General features: G+C 41.5%; 1 protein-coding gene across 8 annotated transcripts in view; it reads left to right on the top strand.

Annotated features, from left to right (window-relative positions):
- The window catches only part of nrg1 (neuregulin 1), a 207,455-nt gene that overhangs the window by 115,172 nt on the left and 68,594 nt on the right, over positions 1–23,689 (top strand). For 7 of the 8 annotated variants that reach the window (XM_052525207.1, XM_052525206.1, XM_052525203.1 and 4 more), the window contains exons 2-3: positions 17,845–18,022; positions 19,652–19,773. In XM_052525207.1, the coding sequence (XP_052381167.1) occupies positions 17,865–18,022; positions 19,652–19,773 (280 nt within the window). In that variant the 5' untranslated portion in view covers positions 17,845–17,864. Of the gene's footprint in view, positions 1–8,898; positions 9,175–17,844; positions 18,023–19,651; positions 19,774–23,689 lie in introns of those variants that run through there. The other variant, XM_035757765.2, reaches the window with a different exon arrangement.

Raw genomic sequence — 23,689 nt, 5'->3', positions numbered from 1 at the left:
CACAGATTATAGTACTGCTGTCTAGGCTAGCACAGATTACAGTACTCCTTTCTAGGCTAGCACAGATTACAGTACTCCTTTCTAGGCTAGCACAGATTACAGTACTCCTATCTAGGCTAGCACAGGTTACAGTACTGCTGTCTAGGCTAGCACAGATTACAGTACTGAAGTTGATGAAGAGTGTGAACTAGCGGTGCTTTTACGTTTTTTAGGGACAAGATCACATATTGTACAGTAGATGAAGCGCTGCATTTGAATAATTAAGGTATGAGGGCATTCTTTTCCCACAGAGACAATCCTTCTCTTTTTAAGACTCTCACACCCACTCAGAGAAATGATATGCAGAATATATTCCACACACCATGTCTTTATTTAGCCAGGATATATCTTTATTTAGCCAGGATAGTCCACTCAGTGATATTGTCACGGTTTTCCAGTGTTTTCCACAGAACTGTGCTCTAGAACTATACTGAGGCAATAGCTTTCCCCTGGTATAAAACGGCTGAGAAACACTTATAGTGAACATGGTTTGGATCCTTGCAGAGAGCATCCAAAACATGCTGGCTAGTTTCAGTATGTGGCTCGAGAATTAAACAGCCTGAGAATTGAAATGTGTTTGATATGCTGCAACGATGAAGTAACATTCCTAACATTAGCTGAGAAGACGTAATAAAATACTAATAAACAAGATGATTCACTTCAATAGCTATGTAAGTCGCTGACTCTGCCACGACTGTTGTTTCCCTGTTTACTTCATTATCTGTGAAATATGGGAACCCTTGACACAGATGCTCTCCAACTAAGCAAAAACAAACTGACGTCAAGAAATTGACGTCAATTTAGAAAAAAATGAAATTGGTCATCACTATTTGGTCATCCTCCAGCAAGCAAGATTGTAACTTAGATGTAATTGTGCTATGAATGAAATATGAATAATATGCTACAGTGAGTACGCTCTGTTGTATGTAAGAGATTTTAGAGAGACAGAGATTTATAATGCAATATTGAAACAAGTGTGTCTACTGAGCTGCAAGTGGACCCCAGAAAACCTATATTCCCTTTGGGTTATTTGTGCAATCGTGAGGCATATTTACGGCCGGGACGCCTAGGGACATGCAAGTATGTACATATATGCATTGCGACTGTGCATTAAAAATGCTAGGCTGGATATATGCAGCGAGGGCTTTTATGTGGTGGAATATTTTGTTGTTCGAGATATACCGTGTTTACTAAATAAACCCTAACAAACTTCCCTCTGGAGCAGGCATCGAGAAAACACTTCAAGACAAGAAGTACACACATCATCGCGAGACATCTGGATCATCCCGGGAAAAAAAGAGTAGGAGTCTTTGATGATTCAGCTGTGCGCTCTTTTTCATTGAACTAAACGTTATAACACACTGAAGCATTAGTGGCGTGTTTAATGTTAGCCTCGTCACACACTCATAATATTTACAATGAGATACTTTAATAGTAGTCTTTGTGCTGTTCTTTTTGGCCGGCAGAGCCTTTTATGGAGGTAAAAAACTTAGACTACAACACCTGTGAAGTCAGTCTATTGATTTTCAACTCCCACGTGTTGTTCGAAAGAGCACTGACGAATTACCGAATCCAAGTCCAAGTTACACTGAAAACGTGTTGGTCTTTCTATGGTCGCAACCAAAACATGTTGCAACCTAAAGTGCATCTTCCAAATGTGTTTATCTAATGTATGTCCACTCCACATGAGTTTCTGATTCAACCGTGATAATGCAATCCATTACAATGATCATCCCTCATTATCGTCACTATAAAGAGCATAGACCGTATACAGTCTCATATCAACAACCCCAGTCAGGCTATTTATTTATGTCATTATTAACCTCTGAACTCTGAATGTCCACACACCAAAGATGCGTGTGCAGTGTGTGGACATTCAAATGAGACACGTGAACTGAACACGTGGAGATATGTGGAGATATGTGGTGTGGTGGTATAAGACTGTATGACTTCCCAGAGGAGTGACACCAGTTGCATCCATAAGAAACCAGGATAGAAATCAAGAGAAATACTTTGGAAACCTGTCTGCTCATGTTCAAACAAGCTACAAGAAGTGAGTAGAGAGAAGCCACTCCTAGCAACTAAGAAAAAAGGAGCAGACAAAAATGCAGTATGATTAACCCTTTCAGGTAAGAATAGCTAATCAAGAGATTTACTGTGGTTATGGCAACAGAGCTTTTCATTATACAGCGTACTGTAGGTTGAACTTAGAAGACTTTTCAAGAATCGCTTCAGAATCGCCATTCCTGTCTAGGAACATGTTGGCATTAATTCACTGTCCTGAAGTAAGATACAACCCCTCACATGCTGTTCTCAATGAATGAATCATCAATCAAATCTGAGGCACACTTATTTGTAGCGTTTGTTTTGATTGGCTTTCTGCATGTAGGCGTCATGTTTACTCTGACGACACACACGGAAAGGCAACATTTCTGAGAAAAGGCACTTTGGAAATTTGGGGTCCACTTAAGTGCCTTGACCTCAGCACTATAAACTGTTTGGACAAAACAGCCGTCGTAGGTGAGGAAGATCCACCATGTACGCAGCTCGTTCAATCAACGTGTTTTAGAGATGACAGAAAAGAACAGCTCACTCAATCCTTCACGACTCAAGGCCTGGACTCCCTCCAGAATTTGATGCCACATAAAAAGAATGATGATTAAACCATTTAGGACCAAAAGGTTTCTCAACAGTTTCTACCCCCAAGCCATAAGACTCCTGAACAGGTAATCAAATGGCTACCCGGACTACTTGCATTGTGTGCCCCCCAACCAACCCCTCTTTTACACTGCTGCTACTCTCTGTTTATCATATATGCACAGTCACTCTAACCATACATTCATGTACATACTACCTCAATTGCCCCGACCAACCAGTGCTCCCGCACAGTGGCTAACCGGGCTGTCTGCATTGTGCCCCCCCCCAACCAACCCCTCTTTTACGCTACTGCTACTCTCTGTTCATCATATATGCATAGTCACTTTAACCATATGTACATGTACATACTACCTCAATCAGCCTGACTATCCGGTGTCTGTATTTGGCCTCGCTACTTTTATAGCCTCGCTACTGTATTTAACCTCGCTACTGTATTTAACCTCGCTACTGTATTTAGCCTCGCTACTGTATTTAACCTCGCTACTGTATTTAACCTCGCTACTGTATTTAACCTCGCTACTGTATTTAGCCTCGCTACTGTATTTAGCCTCGCTACTGTATTTAGCCTCGCTACTGTATTTAGCCTCGCTACTGTATTTAGCCTCGCTAATGTATTTGGCCTCGCTACTGTATTTAGCCTCGCTACTGTATTTAGCCTCGCTACTGTATTTAGCCTCTCTACTGTATTTAGCCTCTCTACTGTATTTAGCCTCGCTACTGTATTTAACCTCGCTACTGTATTTAGCCTCGCTACTGTATTTAACCTCGCTACTGTATTTAACCTCGCTACTGTATTTAACCTCGCTACTGTATTTAGCCTCGCTACTGTATTTAACCTCGCTACTGTATTTAGCCTCGCTACTGTATTTAGCCTCGCTACTGTATTTAGCCTCGCTACTGTATTTGGCCTCGCTACTGTATTTAGCCTCGCTACTGTATTTAGCCTCGCTACTGTATTTAGCCTCGCTAATGTATTTGGCCTCGCTACTGTATTTGGCCTCGCTATTGTATTTAGCCTCGCTACTGTATTTAGCCTCTCTAATGTATTTAGCCTCGCTACTGTTATTTCTCACTGTCTTTTTACTGTTGTTTTTATTTCTTTACTTACTTATTGTTCACCTAATACCATTTTTTGCACTATTGGTTAGAGCCTGTAAGTAAGCATTTCACTGTAAGGTTGTTGTATTCGGCGCACGTGACAAATAAACTTTGATTTGATTTGATTTAACCTTTGACATGCATAGATAATAAGCTCACTATGAGTTCATAAGCGACTGTTTATTCAAAGGCAATTATTAAATTATGTTAACTACACCACAATGTATTTTGTCTGCTCAGTTTGCCAGATTTTGAGCAACCTTTCGCCCCCTGCTTTAAAAGTCATAAATGTCAATTAGCATTTACAATAGAGTGTTGCAACCGAGGACAGACAATTTTTACGCGCTACACGCTTCAGCACTCACAATAACAGCCGCTCTTAGCAGGGCAGAAATTTGCCGAACTGACTTGTTGGAAAGGTGTCATCCTATGACGGTGGCACTGAGCTCTTCAGTAAGGCTATTCTACTGCCAATGTTTGTCTATGGAGATTGCATGGCTGTGTGCTCAATTTTATACAACTGCCAGCAACGGGTGTGGCTGAAATAGCCCAATCCACTCATTTGAAGGGGTGTCCACCAGTGGAGGCTGCTGAGGGGAGGACATCTCATAATAATGGCTGGAATGGAGTAAATGGAACCATGTTTTTGATACCATTCCATTCACTCCGTTCCAGCCCTTATTATGAGCCGTCCTCCCCGCAGCAGCCTCCACTGGTGTCCACGTACTTTTGTATATATAGTGTACTAGCAACTAGCATTTACGTTATTTCATACACGTATACAGTTGAATGTCAGCTACAAACAGCTGTCTGATTGTTCAAACGTAGGACCACATCAGCACAGTAGGCCTGACAAATACTTGCTTTTTTTCAGATGTAATTTTTTTATAAACATGGTAAAATTCATTAGATGTCAGTGTTACAGCTATAGTAAAACCATGCTAACAATGACAGGGAGTAAGACCACAGGCTTATTAAAACATTTTTAGAACTGCTGATAAAATGAATGGTTTCATTTATCTTCCAAGTCGATGATCTCAACAGTACACTATTACTAATAATGCTGATACGTTGATTTACCCATACCCAATGTTTTCCATCTCAAACGTCACGTTCAACACAATCTCTCCTGGATTTGTGTTTTTGTTATCAATTGAATTACAGCAGGTCGTGTCACATAGAATTTCCCCCCTCTCTGTTCACCTCTCCCTTACACCTCTCCCCTTCACCACCTCTACTCCCTCTCTCTCTCGCTTCCTCTCTGAGGTGCTTGCAGTTCGTTCTCTCACGGCTCATTGTTGACACATGCAGTGGGGGCCTTGTCGCTGTCCACAAGGCCTCCACTAGTCCCATACAACCAAGTGACTCCTTAGACTCCAGGTAATGTTCAGTAGGGCACACTGTAGCAAAACAGTTTGCAACAAAAAAAATGAAAATCTGTGTTCTTATTGAACATGTTCAGGTATCTCTTCCTCCTTTCACTTTTCTCACTGCTGAACACGACCCAGGTACCTCTTCCCCTTTCTGCCTCTGACTCACTGCCTCTGACTCACTGAAGAGGTATGTTTAGATTCAAAAGGGAATCATCCCCTTCACCTTCTCCTGCATAATCTCCCATCCCATATTGACACGACCAAGCCATACCTGGGAGTGCTACATTTATTATTGAAACAGACCCATTCATCCAACACCCACACTGAGCGAAACTGAGCAGAGATCAAAGAAGACCTGTGCAGCATTTTCAGCAACATGCTCCTGCTTGTCGGCACCAAAAGCATGTAAGGGGAGGCTATAGAATGACCAGTTGCCCGTGATTGTGTTCCCTCCAAATAGGATGTAACTGAGATTCTAGATGCTTGAAGTGGTAATTCAGTGTTACAGTTGTTTGGATTTCAGTGCTAGCGTGTTTGGATATTCATGACCAGTTATGACAGAAGGTTAGTCTGGAGACTTTATGTCAGGTCAAGTAGAAGTAAGGAATTACTGCTCCCAAACGTTATTGTTGTATAAAGGACATTTTCTAAAGAAGTACGAGTTATAAATCTTTATACTATTGTTCCAACAGGCCTTGTCTTGCCGTACTTGCAATGCTTCCTGCCAAAATACAGTAGGATTATGACTCAACAACTTGCACAACACAGTTCATTTTAACATTTTAGAATGTACTTAAAAAATCCCATTTCGAATGACACTCTGCTACAGTGGAAGTATTCACACCCCCTGACTTTGTCCACTTTTTGTTGTGTTACAGCCTACACACAATACCCCATAATGTCAAAGTGGAATTAATTTGTTACCAATTAATTAAAAAGAAAAAGCTGAAATGTCTTGTGTCAATAAGTATTCAACACCTTTGTTATGGCAATCTTAAATAAGTCCAGGAGTAAAAAAAAAGTCACACAATAAGTTTCATGGACTCTGTGTGCATTAATAGTGTTTAACATGATTTTTGAATGACTACCTCATATGTGTACCCCACACATACAGTTATCTGTAAGGTTGAGCAGTGAATTTCAAACACAGATTCAACCACAAAGACCAGGGAGGTTTTCCCATGCCTCGCAAAGAAGGGCACCTATTGGTAGATGGGTAAAAATAAAAAAGCAGACATTGAATATCCATTTGAGCATGTTGAAGTTATTAATTACACTTTGGATGATTTATCAATACACCCAGTCACTACAAAGATACATGTGTCGTTCCTAACTCAGTTTCCGGAGAGGAAGGAAACTGCCAATGGCCAATGGTGACTAAAACAATTACAGAGTTTAATAGCTGTGATAGGAGAAAACTGAGGATGGATCAATAACATTGGAGTTACTGCAGAATACTAACCTAAATGACAGAGTGAAAAATATTCCAAAACATGCATAAGGCACTAAAGTAAAATGAAAATGAACAATTAACTTTGTGTCATGAATGCAAAGCATTATATTTTGGGCAAATCCAACACAACACATCACTGAGTACCACTCTCCATATTTTGAAGCATGGTGGTGGCTGCATCATGTTACGGGTATGCTTGTCATCGGCAAGGACTAAAGCGATTTTTAAGATAAAAAGAAACGGAATAAAGCTAAGGACAGGCAAAATTCTAGAGGAAAACCTGATTCTGTCTGCTTTCCAACAGGTACTGGGAGAAAAAATTCACCTTTCAGCAGGACAATAACCCAAAACACAAGGCCAAATATACACTGGAGTTGGTTACCAAGACGACATTGAATGTTTCTGAGTGGCCTAATTACAGTTTTGACTTAAATCGTCTTGAAAATCTATGGCAAGACTTGAAAATGGCTGTCTAGAAATGTTCAGCAACCAACTTGACAGAGCTTGAATAATTTAAACAAATAATAATGTGCAAATATTGTACAATCCAGGTGTGGAAAGCTCTTAGAGACTTACCCAGAAAGACTCACAGCTGTAATCGCTACCAAAGGTGATCCTAACATGTATTGACCCAGGGGTGTTAATACTTATATAAATAAGATATTTCTGTATTTCATTTTCAATAAAATGTGCAAACATTTCTAAAAACATGTTTTCACTTTGTCATTATAGGGTATTGTGTGTAGATGGGTGAGACATAAAAACATTTTTAATTCAGACTGTAAGATAGCAAAATGTGGAATAAGTCAAGGGGTATGAATACTTTCTGAAGGCACTGTATTTGGCCAATATTCATCCTGTTCCATCTCAAGATAGCAATTCATATTGAATATGGACTGATACAAGCTATGGCAGTGTGTTAAGGATAGTGCCACAATCATAATGTAAGTGTGATCTGTAGGGTTTTTCTCTGTACAGACATGTGGTTGAGTACGCTCCAGCAACCCCAAGCAGGAGGACGCTACTGACTAAGACTGATGGAACATTTCTGAATCGGTAGTATGTGGTGTCAAAGCCACCGTCGTCCTATGACCCGATAGGAAATGTGACGCAAATGTGGGAAAATACATAATGGTTTTTACATGGAGCACATGTGCTCCTAAGTTGAAAAAAGTAGGAGAACATAAAGAAACTTAGGAGCACAATGCCTAACATTTGGGGCTTTAATGATGAGAATTGCCAGCAATGACAAAATATAGGGTTAAAAAGCACAAGAAAACAGATTTTTAAAATGTAGATGTAGCTACATTGGACCAATATGAATCCTAGTAAATTTTGAAACTCATCTCCTGAAGAATCTCTCCCTTTCCTTCTAGGGGCACTGATGCTTCCAAATTAAAATTCCAGGTAGCACAGCAAAATATTTAGGGGCATATGTGACCAAAGTGGTAGCACTGTAGACCACCCAAAACCCACATAATGATATCCAACTATATATATTCCTTAACCTGTGGTAAAAGATCAGGAAACTGAAGTTATGGCAACTGGCATGATATTGTCTAACTGTCTGGCCTTTCTACTTACTGATGTTGGGATAAACACTTTTAACAATATATAGAACTACAGTACGCTGGTATAATGACTAGCCCAACTTTATCTGGGACCTAATGATTTGTTAGCTTCAGCTCAGTGGGCTAAAGTGGTTTTGAGTTCTGTAGAGTAGACAATCAGAGTTCAATGTCTGGTCTGTTAACTTGAAGTGGTTACTTCACGTCTATCAGCTGCTAGGGTTGTAGTGGGTCAAAGGGAGGTGAAATGTAGGGCAGGTGGTTCAGCGAACCATGTGATCAGAAGGTTTAGTGTCTAGTGTGGTCTGTATAATGTACACTGTGTGAGGTGTGATAAGCCATAATGCTAGTGTCAGTGGTTGTCATATATCCAATGAAATGGATAATTGTAGTTTGCTCTTAGGTTAGGCTATTGGTCAGAAAATTGAACAATATTGCACAATCATCCATTTAGAATATTATAGCCTTCTGCTAACATATACAGATGGCCAACATGTTTTAATTGTCAGAGGTAGACCTACTTACAAAGCAAATGTTTGAAAAGGAAACAACATGACAAGTTATGCTTTACATCTGGCACATGGCAGGTGTACTTCAGACTATGTAACCAATTGTAGGAGTGGAAAATAGATTAATTCCTTCCCGAAATGATTTTTTACTCGCGCATTGTAAATCATAAGGCGTTACTTCTTAGCGTGTAGGCTGTGTACGCTCCTCCCATCCAAGTTACCAAGATGTAGATGTAAACTTTCTTGCATACGAACCATTCCAGAGTTGACTGGAGTAACACTCGCAGGAGAGCTGCAGGCAGACGACACTTTGGAAAATACTTCGGCGTTAGTTTTATTCAAGGAATTGATTTACTACACAGAATAAGACATGTCTGACCAGAAACAAGGGAAAGAAAGGGAGAGAGGTGGAAATAAAAAGGGTACAGGTAATAAGAAAGATAAAAAGGAGAAACCAACGGACAACTCTCCACCAGGTAAGTTGTCATTACTTTTGATTTCTTAATACGAAATAATTTATTAGCAAATGTAGGCCAACGTGAAGTTATGGCTAATTATGTAACGTTATCTATTCCAAGCCGGTGTTTCTGAAGTCGGTAGTCGAGGTGAGTGTTGCAGGTGTTTGAGTGACTGACGGTAACTCAAGGCCACGAGCCTACGAACTTTCAGTTCATGACTCACATTTGAGCAATTCTATTACGTCCAATGGAAACACATTTGTACATTATTCGAATATATAAATTATTTTCCTTGACTAAACTAGAGTAAGTTTAGTTGGATACAATTGTTGTTCCTTTCATAACCAGTTTTGTCTTCTTGGCTCACGTGACACAATTTAGTGAAACTTTAGCAAAACTTCTTAATTATTTAATTGCATTGATTTTAATCAAGTTAAAGATATTTTTTGGGGCATTGCAATGTGGGTATTGAAAACTGTAATGGTTAAGTAGGCGCCCATCAAGACTCCTTTATATCACAGACCTGTGATTTGACCGGTGCAACCTATTTTAAAATTCCTCATATACCTGATAAACTGTAGTTCCAAGTAAAAATGCATATCAGTGATGCAAAGAAGTGGTATCTATCCATGGCTTTCTTTAACTGTCAGCCGTGGGAGTTCAATTTCTCAGAATTGCAATATCTAGGTCAGATCATTGTTTAATATGGTGAACTTTCATGGCTAACAAAAGGAGTAGAAATATCTTGGCTTTGACACATAATCTTACGCAGCTTTGATCCATATTGTTTTGTTTCCTGCTTGAGGCAGTGTCCATTTGTTGGCAAATGTGGAGTAATTTTGTGGGTCTTGGGGGAACGTCCTATTTGACAGGTGTTGGGTCAGTTTTTGCAAAGCTCAGTTATAGACAGCCCTATGCTGCTTTTATCCGCTTCTATTGATAGTTTTATTTGTACAGATTCATAGATCTGTTGTCGACATGATGCTGAATGGAGTGCATTGGATTTGAAACGCCAGACTAAAATCTGTGTCCATATTGATAGATGACCTAACTGTGTTTTTTTTTTTTTTGCCAATATGAGAGTGAATATTGCACATTGTCAAAGCAGATTCCACTGTGATATACAGCACCAGTCAAAAGTCTGGACATACCTACTCCTTCAAGGAATTTTCTTTATTTTTACTATTTTCTACATTGTAGAATAATAGTGAAGACATCAAAACTATGAAATAACACACATGGAATCACGTATTAACCAAAAAAGTGTTAGACAAATCAAAATATATTTTATATTTGAGATTCTTCAAAGTAGCCACCCTTTGCCTTGATGACAGCATTGCACAGTCTTGGCATTCTCTCAACCAGCTTCATGAGAAATGTTGTGTATCAATCATGTTCTAACTGTATAGTAACGTATTGTCCTGTGATCAACATGCACAGTAGTCTGAACGTACAGGTATAGAGAGGCATAGTGCAAAGCATTGTTTGCTTGAGGCCTTTGACAATGCATAGTTTCAATTCAATACACCTTTTAAAAAAAGTTCCTGCCCAAATACAGCATAGAGAGAATTCTGGCTGATATGTTCAGCACTGCAATAAAATACAGGGATGCCTTCAGCAGTCCAATGGCCACCTCATTCCTGTACTGAACAGTGATGCATCATAATTACTGACAGCGGTATATCAAACACATCCCTAGCAAAACTTTTCTGTTTGAAAATGGTGTAAATATGCAGCATTGTCTGATTTTAAAAAATATATATATATATATATTTGCACAGAAAAATACTTTGAAATGATTGACTATGACAGTGGGGTTTGGGACCATCTTACTGTATGGTCTCTCTCCTCTCTACCAGAATTACTTTGAAGACCATAACATCTGCCATATCTTTTAATTAAATGATAGAGAACTAAACCAAATGAGGGGGAAAACTCTGACGTAACTGGGCCAGTCGCAATAGTCTTGGGTCTGCTGGACAAGAAGCCTGGCGATGTCTGGACCGCTCAACTCCTGTCTGGGACACGGTATTAGATCATGGAATTCCTCCCTTACTGGGGTACCATGGCTTGGAATGTTGACTGATCCGTGTAAATTTGCGGTTTGAAAAACGCGGAGGAGTTCCCCCAAAGGGAGCTCCTCCATGACATGGGGAAACAGCTGAAAAGGCTGGCCCGGAGTTAGCGGTGTCCCAACCCTGAGCAAACAAAGAGATGGGCATAAATTAAGTTATCCCCCCTTGCAGTTGTGCTCCCTCTATGCACTTTTATAGCCACAAGGTTAATTTTCAGACAAAATATGAATGGAAAATGGCTGTTTAATGAACTCTGTCCATGTTGTTTGGCTTAGTGCTGGTTTCTGATAATTTGGTGCTGGTGTCTGATATTTTAGTGCTGTAATGTGTCATTGACAAAAATATGAACGTAGATGTTCTCGTGACATGTATTTTACAGGACAGATGATCGGATCTTCCTCCCACAAAAACATCTTTCATTCTAGCTAGGTTTCCATGTAATTGGCAATAGACTTTCATGCGAATATTCAAAAATCTGCATAACAACAATATTCCCCACCAGAAATGTTTTCATCAAATTGATAACTGTGCATGATGACGTAGCGCACATAAAAATACATTTTGCATTAAATTCCATTTTCTCTATTGATGGTTTTCTCACAACAGAATAGTGTGTTATGTTGCCAGTGTTCCCACTCTGGTCTTGGGCACATGTCGGGTTCTAGCCAACAGCTGGCAGATAGTGTGGGTTAGCCTACATGATGACATTATTATGGACAAAATGGCAGCCAAGTATCATGATCATGTCACCAGAATAAGAAGTCGATATTTATTAGAAAGGGGCATCATGCTGATCACCTTGGAGATGCAGGTTGCCTGGTGGTTAAGAGTGTTGGGCCAGCAACCAAAAGGTCGCTGTTTTGAATCCGTGAGCCGCCAAGGTCGGAAAATCTGTCATTCTGCCCTTGAGCAAGGCAGTTAACCCCCAACAACTGCTCCCCGGGCATCATGCGCCAATGATGTGGACGTCGATTTAAGGCAGCCCCTCGCTCCTCTCTGATTCAGAAACTTGGTTAAATGAGGAAGACACTTTTCATTTGTGCAACTGACTAGGTATAATAATAATAATATATGCCATTTAGCAGACGCTTTCTAATTCACCACCGTGTGAAGTTCACAATTTATTTAACCTGTAGCCCAATAAACCGCTCGCTTTCCAGACAACGAGTCGTAGTGGGAGGACCACATAACATTTCTCGCACAATACATTTTACAGACACAAAAAAACTCCCACCTTGTGTATTTCGTTTTTATTTTTTACATTTGGACAGTTTACTTACAAATGTTATGTTTAAATCAGGCCTCTCATGCCTTTTAGTATACAACATATAAAATCTCTTATTTGTCCACTGTCTGCATTGTGACCAGTTTAGCTGGTCAAATCAAAGTTTATTTGTCACGTGTCCCAAATACAACAGGTTACAGTGGTGAATACAACAACCTTACAGTGAAATGCTTACTTACAGGCTCTAACCAATAGTGCAAAATGGTATTAGGTGAACATTAGGTAAGTAAAGAAATAAAACAACAGTAAAAAGACAGTGAAAAATAACAGTAGCGAGGCTAAATACAGTAGAGAGGCTATAAAAGTAGCGAGACTACATACAGACACCGGTTAGTCGGGCTGATTTGAGGTAGTATGTACATGTAGATATGGTTAAAGTGACCATGCATATATGATGAACAAAGAGTAGCAGTAGCGTAAAGAGGGGTTGGCAGGTGGTGGGTGGCGGGACACAATGCAGACAGCCCAGTTAGCCAATGTGCGGGAGCACTGGTTGGTCAGGCCAATTGAGGTAGTATGTACAATAATGTATAGTTAAAGTGACTATGCATATATGATAAACAGAGAGTAGCAGCAGTGTAAAAGAGGGGTTGGTTGGGGGGGGCACACAATGCAAATAGTCCAGGTAGCCATTTGACTACCCGTTCAGGAGTCTTATGGCTTGGGGGTAGAAACTGTTGAGAAGCCTTTTTGTCCTAGACTTGGCACTCCGGTACAGCTTGCCATGCCTTAGTAAAGAGAACAGTCTATGACTGGGGTGGCTGGGGTCTTTGACAATTTTTAGGGCCTTCCTCTGGTGTAGAGGTCCTAGATGGCAGGCAGCTTAGCCCCAGTGATGTACTGGGCCGTATGCACTACCCTCTGTAGTGCCTTGCAGTCGGAGGCCGAGCAGTCGCCGTACCAGTCAGTGATGCAACCATTCAGGATGCTCTCGATGCCTCGCTATATGCAAATTATTTGACAGATTCTTTCAAAATATTATTTATTTATTTTTGGCGTAACAATTAATGATGCCATAAGTCAATGATGCTAATAGTCAATGATTTGAAGCTGGTATAATGATCATTTAAATTATTTGACTGTGCAGGTCTGTTTTATATCCAGACAAAATGTGTTCCTGGCTTTACTTTACTGACTTTATTGTCCCCATGGGGAAATGTAGTTGCAATGTCATTAAATACAGTAGACATCAAATTGACAATACAAAGTTAATTAATTACATAGAGTATATACCGATGAAAGAAGACCAGCCTGCTGGCCTCACTGGTTGGATAGAAACTGTTAACAAGGGATATCACACCTTACACAAATTATTGTCTTGTTCTGTTTAGTTCTAACTACCTCAAAATCAGATCACAATGTGTCACTTTCTTTTAAATTGTCTACACCTGTCTAAACATGTTCGCACAGTGTGGACAAGATCAGGACAAAGGGTGCATGTTCGCACCAGGTATAAATAAAAGGTATAATTTAACGAGGCAAGTCAGTTAAGAACAAATTATTTTTTACAATGACGGCCTACCCCGGCCAAACGCTCTTCTAACCTGGACGACGCTGGGCCAATTGTGCACCACCTGATCACGGCCGGTTGTGATACGCCTCTTGCACTGAGATGCAGTGCCATAGACCGCTGCGCCACTCGGGAGCTCTTATGGTTCATTTTATTAGTATTATGACTGTTGCTTATTATTCGGCTCTCCTGAAATGAATGTAACAGTGCGCTAACAGTTATAGAAATGTAGCCTAAAGTGTTAGCCTACGGGCCCTTCTCCCTAGTCCAGTCATGACTCAGAGTACTGCCTCTATTGGTCACAGGAAGCACCACTAAGAGGATTAGGCTGAAACGAGAAGCACTCAAACATGCAACTACGTGCACGGTATTGTTTTGTCTGAGCTCATATTTTCTTTCAGTAATGTGCTGTATTCCAGGTATTTTTGTCAGCCTCTTCCTCCTCAGTGTCTCCTTAGATGTCTGCCTATTTTCACAGGCGTAACATCATGAGAATATTAAAGTCCACTGTCATAAAAAAAAAAAACATTTTTTGATTATCTGTGAGAACAGAGCTTTTATCTAAGCTTTTCAACAATTGGGAATGTTGAAAAAGTTAGTGTCAACACCTTGACACAAAAGGGCTCATGTTTCTTGTTTTGCACGAAGGCTAGAATTACTTTTCCTCTAATACTCAATGAATTCTGTCTAATTTCTTATCAGATTAAATATTTTCTTTTAAAGGAAAAGTTCCGGTTTGGGTTGGGCTCCTGCTCTCAGAAAATGATCATTAGGGAAGTGAAAGTATAGCTGCTCTGACTAAGGGAGTTTCCCTTTGCAAACAAAAGGGCATGAATGAACACACACATTCCCTTTTGTGCCCCACTGATTTAGGTGGGAAATCCTTGTGTGATTCCCTTTAAGCTTTGCCCGGTTCAGGTGCTGTGAGCTCTGTTGAGGTTGAGCAACAGTTGTGTAATAATGACAGACCTGCCCAGAAATGAATGGGGTTTAACCCAGCCCAGAGAGATTGCAGCGTGTCTGGGTCCAGCGTCTCCAGAGAGCTCTCGTAACGTACCTGTGTCAATTATCTGTTCCTTCAAAGAACACCTGGAGTTTGTAACCATGGAGATAATATTCAGTCAAGCATTTGGATTTAGACTTTAGCTCTCTAATAATGAATTGACATTAATGCACATATTTTTGTAAGATGTTAACTTCTGGCTAGGTTGATGAGTTTGACTCACTTCTGACACCATGTTTTGATCTTAGTCAGATATAACTGTACTGCGCAGCAGAGCATGAGCAAATGGCTCAGCTTCAAAATGTTAGTGTTCAATTTAGTGATACCCTGATCTACAGTTGAAGTCGGAAGTTTACATACACCTTAGCCAAATACATTTAAACTCAGTTTCATAAAAAAAAATAATAATAATAAGTTAATCCCCTGTCTTAGGTCAGTTAGGATCACCACTTTATTTTAAGAATGAAATGTATTTTATCGCATTCCCAGTGGGTCAGAAGCTTACATACACTCAATTAGTATTTGGTAGCATTGCCTTTAAATTGATTAACTTGGGTCAAATGTTTTGGGTAGCCTTCTACAAGCTTCCCACAGTAAGTTGGGTGAATTTTGGCCCATTCCTCCTGACAGGGCTCGCACACGCTTTTTCAGTTCTGCCCACAAATTTTCTATAGGATTGAGGTCAGGGCTTTGTGATGGCCACTCCAATACCTTGACTTTGTTGTCCTTAAGCCAATTTTCCACAACTTTGGAAGTATGCTTGGGGTCATTGTCCATTTGGAAGACCCATTTGCGACCAAGCTTTAACTTCCTGTTGCTTCAATATATCCACACAATTTTCATGATGCCATCTATTTTGTGAAGTGCACCAGTCCCCCCTGCAGCAAAGCACCCCCACAACATGATGCTGCCACTCCTGTGCTTCACGGTTGGGATGGTGTTCTTCGGCTTGCAAGCCTCCCCCTTTTTCCTCCAAACATAACAATGATCATTATGGCCAAACAGTTCTATTTTTATTTCATCAGACCAGAGGACATTTCTCTAAAAAGTACGATCTTTGTCCCCATGTGCAGTTGCCTTTTTTATGGTGGTTTTGGAGCAGTGGCTTCTTCCTTGATGAGCGGCCTTTCAAGTTATGTCGATATAGGACTCCTTTTACTCTGGATATAGATACCTTTGTACCTGTTTCCTCCAGCATCTTCACAATGTCCTTTGCTGTTGTTCTGGGATTGATTTGCACTTTCCGCACCAAAGTATGTTAATCTCTAGGAGACAGAACGCACCTCCTTCCTTGCATTTTATTGTTTGTACAGATGAATGTGGTACATTCAGGCGTTTGGAAATTGCTCCCAAGGATGAACCAGACTTGTGAAGGTCTTTTTTCTGAGGTCTTGGCTGATTTTTTTTTGGGGGGGGGGTTCCCATGATGTCAAGCAAAGAGGCACTGAGTTTGAAGGTAGGCCTTGAAATACATCCACAGGTACACCTCCAACTGACTCAAATAATGTCAATTAGCCTATCAGAAGCTTATAAAGACATGACCTAATTTTCTGGAATTTTCCAAGCTGTTTAAAGGCACAGTCAACATAGCGTATGTCAACTTCTGACCCATTGGAATTGTGATACAGTGAAATAATCTGTCTGTAGACAATTGTTGGAAAAATGACTTGTGTCATGCACAAAGTAGATGTCCTAACCGACTTGCCAAACTATAGTTTGTTAACAAGAAATTTGTGGAGTGATTGAAAAATGAGTTTTAATGACTTAAGTGTTAATACACTTCCGACTTCAACTGTAGTTATTGCTGAAACAACAAGCCCTACCTGATCCTAATCCGATGTATAATGATAATGATAAGCTAGGGTCATGTAGCAGAGCTCTAGCACTGATATACTTATTTGCAAGTTCATTCTCAACAATGCTGTATAAAATAATAATAATAAAAAGGATGAATTATGAATTCCTAGATGAGTGGATGTTTTCTCAGTCAGTCGAGGCACTAAACTGCCAGTCATTGGGTGGCGAGTCATCTGTCCTTGCATTAGCCTAATTCCTTAGTAATTACTTTTTTCGACAGCTGCACTGATGAACCATTACTCAGATACAAGTTCTGGTGTCCCATTTCATATAGTTTTCTTTGAGTAAGCATTGTTGGGATTTTTCTGCTGCTTCGTTAATGAATGAATACTGCTGGTGAATGGTGGCGTACAGAACAGAGGGTTGGCAGGTTATTCCAGATTAGTTCCCTCTCCTCATGATGGAGTGGTGGTCTTCTGCTCCTGTTGTTGAATACCTTGTGGATTGTGACAATCGACTAATGCCTTCCTTCCTTGACAGGCCCAAACATTGATTTCTAAATATCCTACTAACAAGTGATGCCTCGTACTGCACATTGACTAGGCCTAATTTTCAGTAATCACCATTTGTACAGCAATCCAATTTTTGCTTGAGGATTAAAGTGGTTGTACAGAATGTTTGCCTCTGGGGGTGCTCTTGAGCTTCAATGGGTTTTTATAGGTCCCCCCCATCTACCCAGGGAGGTTACTACACCCCTCCAATGACAATAACAAGTGAAATCCAACAGTAGCCTGCCCATCAATGTGTATATTTTTGCTATTTTGAAAATCTTTCTTACATTTTTCCACTGATACAATGGTGTCGTTAGTGAAGTGAACCTGTTTTTTGTCATGTTTAAAAAAAACTTTTTGAAGGAGAACGGTGCTACCCATTCTGCCTCTCTCAGACAGGAAGTGAGCCTGTTTCGACCTGCTGTACTAACTGCTGTTGTGACTGTTGACCTGGTTCTGTGTTGCAGCTGAGCCCAAGCTGAAGGAGATGAAGAGTGTGGAGGTCGTGGAGGGGATGAAGACATTCTTGAAGTGCGAGCTCGGAGCGGGGAACCCAGCCCCCAAATTCAAGTGGTACAAGGAGGGGGTCGATTTAGCCAACATCAAGAACAAACTCAAAGGCACGAAGTTAAAAAGAAAGAAAGAGTAAGTACCTCCTCGTAAATCCGTTATAAGTTTTGAGTTCTTATTAATAAGTTCATAGTACTTATACCCTGTCCTTCAAAATTGTAAATGTATCTGATTAGAAGGTGTTTATTTGTGACATATGCAGAATCTGGCTGACAGTTGCAGCGAGGAATGATTCATGACTTGGTAGCTTTTGGTTCTCGCTGAGGTGGCATTATTTACACCCACAGCCACCTCTAGTCTCCAGCACGCCTCTGGTGGTATCTGACGGGGGCTCGACACCTCTCTGCCATATCAAATTGTATTAGTCACATGCGCCGAATACAATACACCTTACAGTGAAATTCTTACTTATGAGCCCCTAACCGACAATGCAGTTAAAAACAATACAAATAAGAATAATAAATAAAAGTAACAAGTAATTAAAGAGCAGCAGTAAAATAACAATAGCGAGACTATATACAGGGGGGTACCAATACAGAGTCAATGTGCTGGGGAACCGGTTAGTTGAGGTAATATTCAGGTAGAGTTATTAAAGTGATCGATGTATAGATGATAGCAGAGGGTAGCAGCGGTGTAAATTAAGGGGGGCAATGCAAATAGTCTGGGTAACCATTAGATTAGGTGTTCAGGAGTTTTATGGCTTGGGTTAGAAGCTATTTAGTAGCCTCTTGGACATAGACTTGGCGCCCCGATGCCACTTGCCGTGCGGAAGCAGAGAGAACAGTCTATGACTAGGGTGGCTGGAGTCTTTGACAATATTTAAGGCCTTCCTCTTACACCGCCTGGTATAGAGGTCCCGGAGGCCATGCAGCTTGGTCCCAATGATGTACTGGGCCGTTCGCACTACCCTCTGTAGTGCCTTGTGGTCGGGAGGCCGAGTAGTTGCCATACCAGGCAGTGATGCAACCAGTCAGGAACCTTTTGAGGATCTAAGGACCCATGCCAAATCTTTTCAGCCTCCTGAGGAGGAATATGTTTTATCGTGCCATCTTCACGACTGTCTTGGTGTGCTTGGACCATGTTAGTTTGTTGGTGATGTGGACACCAAAGAACTTGAAGTTCTCACTCCACTGCAGCCCCGTTGATGAGAATGGGGTGCGTGCTCGGGCCTCTTTTTCCTGTAGTCCTCAAGCATCTCCTCTGTCTTGATCATATTGAGGGAGAGGGTGTTGTCCTGGCACCACACGGCCAGGTCTCTGACCTCCCCCCTATAGGCTGTCTTGTCGTTGATCAGGCCTACCACTGTTGTGTCATATGCTTGTTTAGAAGATGAGGCTCATATAATTCCATCACAAAAGGGCCCATATTCATAAAGCCTCTCAGAGTAGGAGTGCTGATCTAGGATCAGGTCCCATCTGTCCTCCATAATCATAATCACATAATCACTTCTACTCTGAGATGCTTTTAAGAATACAGACCCTGGTCAAGTCATTTCATTTGGAATTAACAAGACCCAGAGTTAATACTAAATGGAGAATAACTCCATAGTTCCCCAGTATCAACACATTGAACCCAGAAATGGTTTCAAATCATCTGTTTTAAGTGTCGTGCTCAGGCCTCTATGTACTGTATATACAGTAGATGGAATACTCTGGTCATGCTCATTGAAACATGTTTCATCCCAAATGTGTCTGTCTCCTACAGAGGGAAAGTCTCTGAGCTCCACTTCAAGAAAACCACTGATGCACACGCTGGCTCCTACACATGCGAAGCCATCAACAACCTGGGAAAAACCAGCACCGTCGGCAACGTGACGCTCCTCCGCGGTAAGACCATTCATAAACAATGTTTAACCTTAAGTTGACTTGATTGCTTCATGACGACTAATTGCAGAGGTAGTAAGTGAGTGTGCGTGTTGTATTCATGGGGGATTTGTGACTGAATTAGTAGCATTGAGGTGTCTCTCCTCAGGGTCAGACTGGAGATGATGTGGAGGTTAGGGTCCTCTAGGTGGGGGGCTAGGGGTCCTTCAGGTGGGGAAGCTAGGGGTCCTATAGGTGGAGGGGGGCCTAGAGTTCCTTTAGGTGGGGAAGCTAGGGGCCCTCTAGGTGGGGGGGGCTAGGGGTCCTTCAGGTGGGGAAGCTAGGGGCCCTCTAGGTGGGGGGGGCTAGGGGCCCTTTAGGTGGGGGGCTAGGGGTCCTTCAGGTGGGGAAGCTAGGGGCCCTCTAGGTGGGGGGGGCTAGGGGTCCTTCAGGTGGGGAAGCTAGGGGCCCTCTAGGTGGGGGGGGCTAGGGGCCCTTTAGGTGGGGGGGGCTAGGGACCCTCTAGGTGGGTGGGCTAGGGACCCTCTAGGTGGGTGGGCTCGGGACCCCCTCACACATCAGAGCCGCACATCAGAGGGTTTTGACCTGACACTGGGTTTCTCTGAGGGAGAGCGGGCTCTTCACCTTGTGGTCGTACATGCTCCTCACTGGCATTTTAGTCAATAGGGGGCAGCTGGCATTTCAAACCTGCCGTTTCAGCTTAGTGGTACAACACAACCCTTACCAATCCAAGCTAAAAGGGCCTTTATTGTAAGCTGTTCACAGATTCAACACCACAGGTAAGACTGCACATTTTAAGAGTTTGATTGTAAAACACGTTTTACAAGTTGTGGTATACATATTGCAGCATGTTATAATGTTTTAAGTCGTCACAAGATGTGGAAATACAGGTATAAACGGTGATGGTGTAACTTGCCCAAAGCGCGTACAGTCTGTTCTGCGCGAGTGCAACTACTCCTTATGTGCCTTTTCTCGCCCCGCCGGTTTGCCAGTCTTGCCAAAAAACACTGACGTTAATCAACTTCTGACTGATAGAGGAAAAAAATCCCGGGGCCGTTAATATCGCAGACAGGTAAATGCTCGATGCCTCCAAGTCTGATCCTCTCCACTCACACACCATTTTGCGACATTGCAAGAGTGATCAGTATGCGGGCCAGTTTAAAGCAGCCACTTAATCACTTCTTTCAATTAGCCAGTAGTACCTCTCTGAACGGCTGCCAATGGAGAGAAAAGAGCCATGTCAGCCACCTCTTGACTGAGGAGTTAGCAGCCTGGAAGCCATCTATGCTAATCACAGCTAGTTAGCCCTGTTCAATGTGCACAGCTGGGAGAATGAATCAGTCACTCATTGTGTATCTTTTGTATTCTGTTGCTGGCATTGGCAGATGATATGATATTATCCTGGTCTGCAGTATCTTGTCAAGTCTCATTCTCTAATCACATTAAGCCTACTGATACACACAGACAGATCTGATTGCATGGCCAAGGTTAGCAACACATGAGCACATCTGATATCTATGAGAACATACTGAGTTATCAGCTTTGACATGCTTCCTGTCTGTTGGCCTCCTTGTTGTACATAACCAAGTTCTTGTCTGTGCCACAGTTTCTGCTTTAGCTGTACTCTGGTGAATTGGGTTAACTCTGCATGCAGATGAATTCCTGGGGTGATTTTTAGTGATTTTTAATGTCTCCTCCATTTGCTGCTTCCTATTTATTAGTCGCACAATGGCAACTTGAAATAACGGTCTGTCCTCTTGAAATAACGGTCTGGCCTCTTGAAATAACGGTCTGGCCTCTTGAAATAACGGTCTGGCCTCTTGAAATAACGGTCTGGCCTCTTGAAATAACGGTCTGGCCTCTTGAAATAACGGTCTGGCCTCTTGAAATAACGGTCTGGCCTCTTGAAATAACGGTCTGGCCTCTTGAAATAACGGTCTGGCCTCTTGAAATAACGGTCTGGCCTCTTGAAATAACAGTCTGTCCAGTCTTTCTCACATAAAGTCTCTCGGGCTAGGGTACAACAGAGAAATAATTAGTATACTTCAGTTTTTGCTGGGTATTACTCAGTTTTGCAGTGTAATGTGAAGGATTTTAACCTAATCACATTCAAGTCTGTTGAAGACGTTTGTACCCACCTACCCAGTGGGAAAAAGTGGGTGTAATGACATTTTCAACCACTTTTGCCCACTAGGTATTCGGCAGGGGTTGGTAGTGGTGGCCTGAGGAACCCTGATCTAATGGAATGCGGACTTAAACTTCTTTACAGACTTCCTATGAAAAATGAATGGATGTCCTAAAAATTCTCGCAGTACATGTTTTGTTGCGGCACTAGCAAGGCCCTTTCCTAAACCAGCATGTCCCTGCTACTCCGTCCGCCCGTTCTGCATCTATTTACAGTGATTAGCTGGTTGCTTTCAGCTAGCTCATTTTGATGCTAATTAGGTTTTGGGGGCTAACGTTTGCGGTCGAGCAGTTTGATATTACTAACGTGTATTTGCAGTGTTATTCTATTCTCTGGGCAAAATGTGTGATTGACCTCCACTGTAATAGAAATAACCCACTCTGAAATCCTCTCGATGTTCCTCTAAGCTCCACAAGGTTGTGTGACTTGGTCTCTGGCTTCTCTACCTAGCTAAATATCAGGCTCTTACCGTAAACCTATCATGAGATACATTTTGATTGTCATAGTTACATGGTTAGCAACTAATTATCATTACAGTGTGCTCTGTGTGGCTACTACAATGTGCAGGCAGGAACTGTATACAGTATGTAAATAAGCAAGGTAAATGAAGGACTTCATGTTGCATCAGGAATGTCTCTTTGTACACTGTTTATTCATTACATTTTGTTTTGCATGAACTATTATTAACTCACCTTGACTGTATTGTTACCTGAACACTTTTTAATTTTGGAGCCAGTTCTCTCTGGTTTCAAGGAGTCCTACTGTTTTGCGAGGGCATTTTTGGCACTTTGAGTGATGATCTCCATACTGTGCAGTGTGGTAATGGAATTGCCTACTGAGAGGGTGTAGAGTGGCCAGAATCCCAAGGGTAACAATCGACTGTGGATAACCTTGACATGCACAGACAGATGCACCCTGTGTGTGTGTGTGTGTGTGTGTGTGTGTGTGTGTGTGCCCCCATGGTAATCCCAGACTGTTTCCCTTATAACAAGGATACACAATAACGGCAAGAACAAATGTCAGGTGATGTCTTAAACAAGATTAAAAAGACAGTCGACTAGAGTCCCTGGATTGGATCTCAGCCAGAGCTGCCATTTTGTCCTTTGTGTCATCTCCCTTCAATGAATAAACATTGGCATATATTCTCCTCTATTAGTTCATAGTGATAATACAGGCCTTGGGTTCGACACGCCATTGATTTGGGTGCTTATGTCTGCGTAGTTTCCCCTCAAGCTTCACCATTTAACTAGCCCTTTTCTTACAACTTGAAAGCTCAGGCCATCACTAGCTCATCCATGGTCACCCTCCTCTGTGTTAGCAGGGGCTTTTCATTTGTTTACCTTTTTTTAAAGGAAGTCATTTCTCAGTGTTTCCAGGGACATAATGACCCTCATTAGCCAATTGTAGCAGGAAATTGATGAGGCTTGATCAGAGACGGCGTAGCATTGGAAGTTCACACAGAATGTGAAAAGCATGTTGGTCTCCTCCTCAAATAGTTTGAATAAAATTTGTCCTGTTCACCAAAAATCTTCATAACATTAGGTTTTGACATTTTGTTGAGATATTCTCTCTTTTTCAGACTTTTTCCACACTTCAGGTAGGAGTGATGGTCCCATACTGTGCCATCTGACTCATCAAAATTTGGAATGGGTTCAAAACAAAATTGCCCTTAAAAAATATACTGCCCTTAAAAAGGCTGTTTTGAACATCCACGAAATGTATGGATATTGATTT

This window comes from Oncorhynchus keta, chromosome 9 (genome assembly GCF_023373465.1).
Source record: "Oncorhynchus keta strain PuntledgeMale-10-30-2019 chromosome 9, Oket_V2, whole genome shotgun sequence".
Lineage (NCBI taxonomy): Eukaryota > Metazoa > Chordata > Actinopteri > Salmoniformes > Salmonidae > Oncorhynchus > Oncorhynchus keta.
Note: the sequence above shows the minus strand (reverse complement) of the source record. Positions and strands in the feature narration are given on the sequence as shown.